This window comes from Oncorhynchus kisutch, linkage group LG9 (genome assembly GCF_002021735.2).
Source record: "Oncorhynchus kisutch isolate 150728-3 linkage group LG9, Okis_V2, whole genome shotgun sequence".
In the NCBI taxonomy this organism is placed as follows: domain Eukaryota; kingdom Metazoa; phylum Chordata; class Actinopteri; order Salmoniformes; family Salmonidae; genus Oncorhynchus; species Oncorhynchus kisutch.
In genome coordinates this window covers 15,772,863-15,785,015 of record NC_034182.2, presented here as the reverse complement: position 1 = coordinate 15,785,015, position 12,153 = coordinate 15,772,863, and the positions used below count along the sequence as shown (strand labels likewise).

Sequence of the window (12,153 nt, the reverse complement as noted above, 5' to 3'; positions counted from 1 at the left end):
CAGAATTTCTTCAGCCTCCTGAGGTAAGTGGCCAGAGATTTGAGTCTCGGTTGGCAGCAGTCTCTCTATGTTAGTGATGTCTGTAACAGTGTGGGGTGGACCAATTCAGTTTGTCCGTGATGTGTACGCCGAGGAACTTAACTTACTACCCTTTCATTGTCAAAACAAAAAGCGCTAAATACATTGAGAATCGTTGAACCGTTCACACACACAGTACATGCCTCTGCTCAATGGTGTCTAAGTAGTAGCATAGTGCGCCTTGGTCAACAGCATCCAAGTTCTGCACTGTACAAACCTACACTGTGTCAATGACTCTGGTTAGTCCGACAACAGCACTAGCTAAAATGGTCCCTGTAGAACTGAAATGAAAGTAGTGATTGAGTATTGATAGTCGTCAACTAATGTGGTAAAGGTGATCAGGCAACACAAGAACAAACAGGATCCCCACAACACAGACAATCCAGTTGTTCCCTCACTGGCTCGCCATCTCACATAGCAACACTGTATGCATTCCAAATGGCACCCTATTCCCTACATATCGCACAACTTTTGGGCCCTGGCCCAAACAAACAAGGTGGGCTTGGATTATCATCCAGGTACTGGTGAAGACCACAATGCCTTCCTGCAACCTCCAGAGACTGCTCTACTCTGCCATATCTGCATCCTCTGCTGCAGATGTCACCAGAGAAAGAGATGGGTGATGAGAGGCCATGGGTGAGGGGGAAGCACTCACAGGGAATCGATGAAAAGTGAATTCATGAAAGGCGTAGATGGGAAAGAAGACCATAAAGGCAGCTCAGGGGGTGAGTAGAGAGCTTACAGCGAGTGACTTCAGAGGACTGAGTGACTGTCCTATTAGCACATCACCTCTGACTGCACAGAGAATAGACATCTTCCCCTTTAATCTGCTAGCCTCAAACAGTAAAACATAAATAACTAGCACTGCAAAAGCTACTTTTCAAATTACGGTTGCATCCCAAATGGCATCCAATTCCCTACATAAGGCTCTAGTCAAAAGTAGTGCACTATGAGGGCTGGTAAACTGTAGTGCACTACATAGAGAATACGGTGCCATTTGGGACACACCTTGGTTGGCCGAGCACAACCATTTCATCAGTATTATGAATCTTCATGGGTTCTATCAAATCCATGCTGCCATGTCTAATAGATGTGGTAAAAAAGGTCATTTTTAATTTTTATTTTATTTCACCTTTATTTAACCAGGTAAGTTCTCATTTACATTTGCGACCTGGCCAAGATAAAGCAAAGCAGTTCGACACATACAACGACACAGAGTTACACATGGAGTAAAACAAACATACAGTCAATAATACAGTAGAAACAAGTCTATATACGATGTGAGCAAATGAGGTGAGATAAGGAAGGTAAAGGCAAAAAAAAGGCCATGGTGGCAAAGTAAATACAATATAGCAAGTAAAACACTGGAATGGTAGATTTGCAATGGAAGAATGTGCAAAGTAGAAATACAAATAATGGGGTGCAAAGGAGCAAAATAAATAAATAAATTAAATACAGTAGGGAAAGAGGTAGTTGTTTGGGCTAAATTATAGGTGGGCTATGTACAGGTGCAGTAATCTGTGAGCTGCTCTGACAGTTGGTGCTTAAAGCTAGTGAGGGAGATAAGTGTTTCCAGTTTCAGAGATTTTTGTAGTTCGTTCCAGTCATTGGCAGCAGAGAAGTGGAAGGAGAGGCGGCCAAAGAAAGAATTGGTTTTGGGGGTGACTAGAGAGATATACCTGCTGGAGCGTGTGCTACAGGTGGGAGATGCTATGGTGACCAGCGAGCTGAGATAAGGGGGGACTTTACCTAGCAGGGTCTTGTAGATGACATGGAGCCAGTGGGTTTGGCGACGAGTATGAAGCGAGGGCCAGCCAACGAGAGCATACAGGTCACAATGGTGGGTAGTATATGGGGCTTTGGTGACAAAACGGATTGCACTGTGATAGACAGCATCCAATTTGTTGAGTAGGGTATTGGAGGCTATTTTGTAAATGACATCGCCAAAGTAGAGTATTGGTAGGATGGTCAGTTTTACAAGGGTATGTTTGGAAGCATGAGTGAAGGATGCTTTGTTGCGAAATAGGAAGCCAATTCTAGATTTAATTGTGGATTGGAGATGTTTGATATGGGTCTGGAAGGAGAGTTTACAGTCTAACCAGACACCTAAGTATTTGTAGTTGTCCATGTATTCTAAGTCAGAGCCGTCCAGAGTAGTGATGTTGGACAGGCGGGCAGGTAGCAAATCGGTTGAATAGCATGCATTTAGTTTTACTTGTATTTAAGAGAAATTGGAGGCCACGGAAGGAGTTGTATGGCATTGAAGCTTGCCTGGAGGGTTGTTAACACAGTGTCCAAAGAAGGGCCAGAAGTATACAAAATGGTGTCGTCTGTGTAGAGGTGGATCAGAGACTCACCAGCAGCAAGAGCGACCTCATTGATGTATACAGAGAAGAGAGTCGGTCCAAGAATTGAACCCTGTGGCACTCCCATAGAGACTGCCAGAGGTCTGGACTGCACACCCTCCGATTTGACACACTGAACTCTAGAAGTAGTTAGTGAACCAGGCGAGGCAATCATTTGAGAAACCAAGGCTGTCGAGTCTGCCGATGAGGATGTGGTGATTGACAGAGTCGAAAGCCTTGGCCAGATCAATGAATACGGCTGCACAGTAAAGTTTATCGATGGCGGTTAAGATATAATTTAGGACCTTGAGCATGGCTGAGGTGCACCCATGACCAGCTCTGAAACCAGATTGCATAGCAGAGAAGGTATGGTGAGATTCAAAATGGTCAGTAATCTGTTTGTTGACTTGGCTTTCGAAGACCTTAGCAAGGCATGGTAGGATAGATATAGGTCTGTAGCAGTTTGGGTCAAGAGTGTCCCCCCCTTTGAAGAGGGGGATGACCGCAGCTGCTTTCCAATCTTTGGGAATCTCAGATGACACGAAAGAGAGGTTGAACAGGCTAGTAATAGGGGTGGCAACAATTTTGGCAGATAATTTTTAGAAAGAAAGGGTCCAGATTGTCTAGCCCGGCTGATTTGTAGGGGTCCAGATTTTGCAGCTCTTTCAGAACATCAGCTGAACGGATTTGGGAGAAGGAAAAATGGGGAAGGCTTGGGCGAGTTGCTGTGGGGGGTGCAGTGCCGTTGACCGGGGTAGGAGTAGCCAGGTGGAAAGCATGGCCAGCCGTAGAAAAATGCTTATTGAAATTCTCAATTATGGTGGATTTATCAGTGATGACAGTGTTTCCCATCTTCAATGCAGTGGGCAGCTGGGAGGAGGTGTTCTTATTCTCCATGGACTTTAGTGTCCCAGAACTTTTTTGGAGTTAGTGTTGCAGGAAGCAAATTTCTGCTTGACAAAGCTTGAAAAATGGACCGCAGACCGGGGGATAGAAGGATGCCAGATTGTTAGACCAGATTTGTTGAAGTGCCAAAGTGGCTATTCGTCACATCAATCATGATTCAGTTATTGTAACAGGCCAAATGTGGCTATACAGTCCGATTTTATATACATGTGGCTGTTATCGCAGCATAACATTTAGAAGTTGCCCCTTTTCAGGTTTAGAAGTAACTGCTAAATGCTAGCTCCTGTTCGTATAAGCTGGTAGCATAGCTAGCATACAGTAATCGGTGGTCGTTTTGAAGTGTAATGCAGTTTATTGGTGATGACATGAACATGTACTGGGGTTGACATCCATACAAGCATTATAGTCTGATTTTTTTTCTCAACCTAGTGTGAAATACACAACCAAGAGACGAAATGTATAGTTTTTGGTCGAATGTATACAGATTGTTTCAGAGTTCTAGTAGCATATTAGCCTGTCTAGTAGCTTGAGGTTGTTTCAGCTGTTCAGAGTGGGGCATCAGATGTACTATAGGCAATGCTATAGTCTAAACACTAGCCAGTCAAGTCTCAGCCACTCAGACCCCACATGCCCGTCTCTTTCTCAATTCACCCTGCTCCACACACACACACACACACACACACAACTGTGCAGAGATGAACACAAAAGAAAGCAGAGATTAACAGAAGAAAGCAAGGATGAACAGAGCAAAGTCCATTTAGCTGCTAATGGATTCTCCTGCTTCACCGCTCCTACTGGTCCAATTACACTGGGAGGAAAAGAGGGGTAGAGGACAGGAGAAAGAGAGCAGAGAGGGGCCTGGTCAGGACCTGTATTAACCAGAAACAGATTCACTCTAGTTCACGAATACAACAGGCACCTACTGCCATTCAGTATGAAGTGTGCAGATATGTTTAGTCCCTGGCCTGACATCTCTATTCTGACCTTCAGCAAGGCAAAGCTGGCATGTTGTGACAGTATTTTATAGCATGCTAAACGCTAACTCAAACATCAGCTATGGAAGACTGTCATTGATAGCAAAGCAGAGTTTAATAATGCATGAGTATGTCCAGTATATATGCAGATTCTTATACAACAGTCCACCTTCCCTCTCCATACAGATCCTACACAAAACAGGAGTGAACTTGAAAACGGCAAATTAGCCTGAGAAAAGAGTGTGCTCAGTACTAATGACACAATGGTACTCAACTCTGTAGACAACATTCATCAGGACATATTTGTCTGTCTAGATGAGTAGTGGTGATGAGACCGTATTGTTATTAGATGCTGAGTCTCTCATCCATCTGTGTGTGTGTGTGTGTGTCAGGCTCTTCATAAGGACCCACTACAGGGCTGAGATGGACTACGAGATGGACTACGCCTGATTAATTCAACTAATGTCAGGAGAACAATAGCCGAGGGGATAAGAACAGACCGACAGAGAGAGACACACACTGAGCGACACAGGCCGAGCAATCAAGGAAGGGGGGGGGGGGGCTCCCTCTGCTGTTTCCTGAAGTCCACGATCACCTGTTTTGTTGACATTGAGGGAGGTAAGAATGAGTAAGAATTCTCTTGGTAGGTAAAATGGCCAGCATTTGATTGTAAGGAATTTTAGGTCGGGTGAGCAGAAGAACTTGAGCTCCTGTATGTTGTTCTGATTACACCATTAACCGTTAATCATGAAGCACACACCCCCGCCCTTCCTCTTCCCAGAGAGGGGTTTAGCTCTGTCAGCACGATGCATGGAGAAGCCAGGTGGCTGAACCGATTCCAACAACATATCCCGAGAGAGTCATGTTTCCGTGAAACAGAGAATGTTACAAGCTGATGTCTCTCTGGAAGGCAACCCTTGCTCAAATTTCATCTACCTTGTTGTCAAGAGACTGGACATTGGCGAGTAGTATACTCGGGAGAAGTGGGCAATGTGCACGTCTACGGAGGCAGGTCGCCACTCCGTCTGCGGCGCCGTTGTTTTGGGTCAGCTACTGGGATTAGATCCATTGTCCTGGGTCGTGGTTCCGAACAGAGGATCCACTTCGGGAAAGTTGTATTCCTGGTTGTAATGTTGGTTGAGGTTGCTCTTATATCCAATAGTTCTTGTTAGTTTATGTTATAAGATTTCCTGGGGTAACAATGTAATAATAATACTGTATAGTTTCCTAAGAACTCAAAGCGAGGCGACCCTCACCGGGAGGTTAGAATTTTGGGGGGGTATGATATTTATGCTTCTGTAACTTTGTCACTCATTATTCACAATTCATTCATGATTGTCACATCGCCAGTTTACTAACCACAGCTCCTGGCAACCCATTATTACACACACCTGCGCCTCATTAGGCACACCTGGACTTAATCACTTCCCTGATTACTTGCCCTTTATTTAGCCCTCTGTGTTAATCAGTCTTTAGATGTTATCATCTCTCATTCAGTAGACTTCTCATGTTGGTTCTTTTGCATCCGTTCCATATTAAAAACTCACCATCTGCACCTGCTTTCTGACTCCCGGCGTATATGTAACAGATTATCCGTAATCATGTGTCATGACGCTAGCCCTTTCAGTGAATTGCCTAGCAGAGATGCAAACAACCCCCTCCCCTATTGGAAAGGTCAGGTTTACAATTTAACCCCCACATCATAAATTGGGTAAAGAGGCTCTCCCTGGCCATGCAGTGGGTTTCACAGTATAACTTATACTACATCACAGAATTTGGAGAACTGAACAATATCCATATTTTGGAGAATGTGTAAACGGTCGGTGAAGAAGCCAGCTACGACCCGGTCCATTTTGTTTCATGTTTGTGACCTCATGGAAGACAATACAGCCATATTACCTTAACTCTGTTTATACAGGTGCCTCCATTATGAGGTTTGCATCTAATTATTGTATAAAATTAAACTATAAGTGAAAAGTGATGTTAAACCTTTAAAGGGAATACAATTCTCACACATTAAAGTTTAACTAAGTCATTGGCCCGCCCCGAGTAGCACAGACATGATCTGGCGTCATGGAACCGCCTTTTCTATTGTTATGAATAAAACCCCCTCCTGAGAAAATCCTCTTCAGACCACGCATGCTGAGGTGGCACAGGTTTGAGTACCAAGACTAAGCAAAGCCACAGCGTGAGCTGTGATTGCGAATAGTTATTGAATTCCTAACCATGTGGAGCATTGGCTACACGGCTGGAAATAGTTAAACTCTGAGACTATCGATCCCCACAGAATAAGAGCAAATCTTGCACACCAAAGAGCAAATCTTTAATGATGATAAAGACATGACACATGGTAGCATCCACATTAATGAAGTGTTCAGAAATATATTCTAATTTACAGTCAAAAAGTGACTCCAAAAGGACACAAATCCTTATTTACCATATTTCTATTTGACACAACATAATCCGAAACACAAAAAACTGCATATGCATCCAAGTTTGTTGAGTGCCAAGCTTGAAGTAGTCATTGCGTGCTAGGAATATGGAACCAAAATAGTACAATTCTGACTACAGACATGTAGATAGGAATCAACCAGTGCCCGAGCACCTGCCCTTCTAAGAGAAAGTGTCCTCGCTGGATTTTTAAAATTGTATTCATTATTTTGAGTGAGTGAGACTGAATGAGCATGAAAGTCAACACAATTGAATTTGCTTCTCCTCAGGCTACGGAGCATCCCAAATCCCTCTTCCATTACTCCCAAGATTTTTTTTTTTTTTTTAAATGAATAGGTTTGGAATGTAACAATTTGCTCATCACATTAGTTAAAAATAATACATTTAAAAAATGTATTTTTGCATTTTATTTCAGTTTGCAAACAAATATTTTTTATAGTAACTTAGATAATAAAACCGCATACAAATATTATAGTCTCTTTTTTGCTTTCTTAAGGCAGGTGTTTCAGTCAAACTCTGCGGTGGGGAGACAACCAGGGAATTGGGTGATTGGCTCAGTGTTCCACTGTGATTGGCTCAGTGTTCTGTTACTCATGGGGACACCAAGTCACCTCAAAATCTATGGGGAGAGCTCATTAGAAGTGCCCATCCAAGAAGGCTCAATGTCATTGGCCACAGATTTTTTTTAAATCACATCTACCATAGCGTTGATTGGACTGATCATGTCAACATCTAACTTTCAAAGTCTTAGTTAGCAGTTGCCACTGGTAAGAGGCACATCAGCAGCAGAAAAATATATAGAATAATTGGGGGACAGCATAGCTAGCTAACTAGCAGATTTACATCATCATCAACTTCCCGATGTCAATCATGTCTTTAGGAGGCATTGTCATTACAAAGTCTGATGAGCGAGTGTTGCAAAAAGAAAAAAATTCACTACAGAGGCAGTTGGTATGTTAAGAATTATGGAAGTTTATTTCTGTGTGCTGTTTTTATTTATTTTATATATATATATATATATATATATATATATATATATATATATATATATATATATATATATATATATATATATATATATATATATATATATATATATATATATATATATATATATATATATATATATATATATATATATATATATATATATATATATATTTTTTTTTATACACCTGCTGCCTCCCCCCCCCAGCCCTGACACACTAAGTGAGTTATCCAAATACTTGACACCTTCAAATGTGGGGATAGATACATAAAGTGCTTTCATTTCTAAATGATAAAACAGATAGATATGTATGAAAATACCCTAAAATAAAAATGTGATATTCTGTACTGTCGCCACATAAAACAAAATGCTGGAGTAGAGAGCTAAAGTAAACGTTTTAGCTTCACTATCCAAATAAATACTAGGGGAGTGTATATTAAGTACTGCAACTTTAGCCATAGCTTTAGCTTCACTGTAGCACTATAGCTTTGGACATATAGCTTTAGCCCTGACAATTAGCAATAACCTATAGCTTTAGCCATATAGCCTTTTAGCAATAGGCTTTAGTCATACAGCTTCAGCAATGCAAGCTCACACTCTCAGATGGAGAGGTACACTGGCAGACCTGTGGATGGAAAAACTGCACGCATGCACGTACGTCAGCTACACGTGGGGTAGCACACCCACACAAACAGCACAGGCCACTACCCGTAGTGAAGGCTTGGTACAGTGTGTACCCATCCCTGAGTGGGGTTAAATGGGGCAGGGCAGCCACATTGGCCAGAGGCATTAGTGGCTGACCCAGCGCAGAGGTGTGTGTGAAAGAATAAACATGAGTTAGCACAATTGAATGTGCTCCCCCTCAGGCTACGGCGCATCCCAACTCCCTCGTCCATTCCTCTCCGCCACCCATCCCTCCACCATCCTCTTTCCCCGTTAACAGCCAATCCTCCAGCCCCTCCCATTCTCACACTGACTCACCAATTAATGTGCAAAAGCGGATCGCTACTACAGCAATGGAGGATGAATAAACAGCAAAAAAATGTGTGTTAGAGTTGTTAGGTTACTTACGTAGGAAGTGTTTCTCCAGTAAGGCAATCTCTAGATGACCCTTCATCTCATTTAGCCGGTCTGACTCGCTCCTCTGGAAGTCTTGAAATGCTGCAGCCATGGTGAGAGCCCCTGAACCCGCCTGCACAGAGGAGATACGCACGTTCATATAGACTTAATATCAAAGCACACAGACTGGAAGAACTGAAAGGCGGCCTCCATGGTGAGAGCCCCAGAACCGGTCAAAGCAAGAACAACAAAGAGAGGCGAAACTGACATTAATACAGGTATGACAGCAACACACAGGTACACACGCACGCCAAAACATGCATGAGAGCGACTTTCAACAAAACATGCATGAATTAAAAATTGACACACGCATCACACACACACACACACCATGGCGGAGTAGCTATATCTCCAGTATGATGACTCACAGGCAGTGCGTTTCCCTCCCGTTTGGAAACGCGTTGCAAAGGAGATCCCTACCGACTGACTGTCTGTCCTCTAGTCTAAACACTACACTGATGACTCAACCACTCTCCCTAACTGACTGACTCAGATCTTTAGACCACGTAACCGCATTACTCCATAGATTACCAGACTAATACCAGGTGAGCGAGATGGTGAGAGGGGAAGAGTGGAGGAGCAGATGAAAAGAAGTGTCAAGAGAAAGCGACAGAAATAGGAGTGTTAAAGAAAGCGACAGAGAATGAAACGAGGGAGGAGATTGTGGAAGCTACCGTGCTGTGTTGCTATTCTGAGCCACTGCAGGTTTACCAGCCACCGACTGACCAACGCAGGCAGGGTGCCCCTTTAAGAGGCTCCCGCCACAGACAAAGACACACACGGACAAACACATACACTGCAGCAGCTTCTTCTCCCTGCAGCAGTCCTGACTGCAGCGTGTCTTAATCTATTATGCTGCCTGTCAAGTCCACGAGAGACACACACACACACCGCATGAGAAAGCGAGAACAAGGGATGAGTAGAGAGAAAGGAATGAAGGAAAGATGCCCTACTTAGGATGCAGCCAGTGATCAACAAGGGATGAAGAATAAAGGCAGTGAGACAAATGAAAGACTAAACAGACAGCCTTCGCTCTGTAGCCCAAATGTCAGAGAGAGATGGCGAGAAGGAGGATCGAGAGGAGACGGGGGGAGGACAACAATAGAGAGGGATGATGAGTGAGGAGAGAAAGAGCGAGCTGGAGAGGGGAGGGGCTAGACTGGGTGGGTCTGAAACAGGAAGAGGATTTGGAAGTAAACACCTAAGTCATGTGATCTGGTCCTGAGGGGCAAAGAAGAAGCAGTGCAGAACTAGCACTGAGGAAGGAGCAGTGTCTGTGTGTGTATATATTTTATTTATTAATTCAACCTTTATTCTTATTTACAATGATGGCCTACCAAAAGGCCTCCTGCGGGTGCTGGGATTCAAAATTTAGGACAAAAAAAACACACTGCAACATTATCTAGAGACCAAAGACAACACAGCATGGTGTGTGTGTGTTTGTTGGGGATCATTGCAGCAGAGCCCAGGCTCTTAAAGAACTAGGACCCTGCATAGAGAGAGAACCTTTGTTGGGCTAACTCTTTGAATTACTGGGAGAGGCATATTACTGGCATCTTCATTTACAAAACCACTGTTCAGGTCTATTCCCCTCAGTTCTTTGCTTCTACGATTGCGAAAGTAGTTTTTCAGACAATGACTAGAAAGTCAGCAGCAACCTCACACATACAGGTGGCATGGAGCTGGTCTCATGACTGTTCCTGGGCAGAAAATATATATAATTATTAGGCTTTGGCCACATACCGTTTATCTGGTTATTTTGAAATATCGACAGTATGACTTTCGATACCGGTTTTGTGGGTACCCATAAACCCCCCCCTCCTTAGTTATAAGTGCCACTGATTATAAACTTAAATATAACTATAAGAAATCTAAGATGACAAATAATTTCCCTAGCTCAGTGCTCTAGCTATCTTTTCATTTGCTAACTAAATGTTAAGATGAAGCTTTTTGATAACACCAAATACTTTTAATCCCCTCCTGGATCAAGATCCCTGTTGCCTAAATAGGTGTGTGTACATTTTTTTTATAAATCATAAAAATATTGTTTTGTACAAAAGTGTGAGAAAGACCAGGCGTTCTTAATGTTTTGTACACACTTGGCAATCTCTCACCCAGCTTCATGAGGAATGCTTTTCCAACAGTCTTGAAGGAGTTCCCACATATGCCAAGCACTTGTTGTCTGCTTTTCCTTCACTCTGTGGTCCAACTCATCCCAAACCATCTCAAATTGGGTTGAGGTCTAGTGATTCTGGAGGCTAGGTCATCTGATGCAGCACTCCTTCTCGGTCAAATAGCCCTTGCAGTCTGGAGGTGTGTGTTGGGTCATTGTCCTGTTGAAAAACAAATGATAGTCCGACTAAGTACAAACCAGATGGGATGGCGTATCGCTGCAGAATGCTGTGGTAGCCATGCTGGTTAAGTGTGCCTTGAATTCTAAAGTGTGTCAACAGCAAAACACCCCCGCGCTTCATGGAGGGAACCACACATGTAGAGATAATCTGTTCACCCACTCGGTTTCACAAAGACACGGCGGTTGGAACCAAAATTCTCAAATTTGGACTCATCAGACCAAAGGACAGATTCCCACCAGTCTAACGGCCATTGCTTCTGTTTCTTGGCCCAAGCAAGTTTCTTCTTATTGGAGTCCATTTATAGTGGTTTCTTTGCAGCAATTCGACCATGAAGGCCTGATTCACGCAGGCTCTTCTGAACAGTTGATGTTGAGATGTCTGTTAAGTGTTTGGGCTGCAATCGGAGGTGCAATTAACTCTAATTAACTTATCCTCTGCAGCATTGGTAACTCTGGGTCTTCCATTCCTGTGGCGGTCCTCATGAGAGTTTCATCACAGCTCTTGGTTTTAGAAACTGCACTTGAAGCTTTCCAGATTGACTGACCTTCATGTCTTAAAATGAACGGACTGTCATTTCTCTTTGCTTATTTGAGCCGTTCTTGCAATAATATGGACTTGGTCTTTTACCAAATAGGGCTATCTTCTGTATACCACCCTTCCAGTTAAGTCAGTGGAGAACAAATTCTTATTTACAATGACTGCCTACCGAGGAACAGTTCCTTGTTCAGGGGCAGAACAGATTTTTACCTTGTTGCTGGATCGAATCCCCGAGCTGACCTTTCGGTTACTTGTCCAATGCTCTAACCACTTAGCTAACTGCCACCCCTTTTAACTAGCAATACCTGTTAACTGAAATGCATTCCAGGTGACTACCTCATGGTTGAGAGAATGCTAAGAGTGTGCAAAGCGGTCATGAAGGCAAAGGGTGGCTACTTTAA

The 12,153-nt window shown here is 43.2% G+C and overlaps 1 protein-coding gene across 3 annotated transcripts in view; it reads right to left on the bottom strand.

The window, feature by feature from the left end:
• LOC109896823 (GRAM domain-containing protein 4-like) overlaps positions 1–12,153 on the bottom strand; it is a 73,258-nt gene that overhangs the window by 44,439 nt on the left and 16,666 nt on the right. For 2 of the 3 annotated variants that reach the window (XM_031832029.1, XM_020491206.2), the window contains exon 3: positions 8,814–8,934. In XM_031832029.1, coding sequence (XP_031687889.1) covers positions 8,814–8,934 — 121 coding nt within the window. Of the gene's footprint in view, positions 1–8,813; positions 8,935–9,229; positions 9,942–12,153 lie in introns of those variants that run through there. The other variant, XM_031832030.1, reaches the window with a different exon arrangement.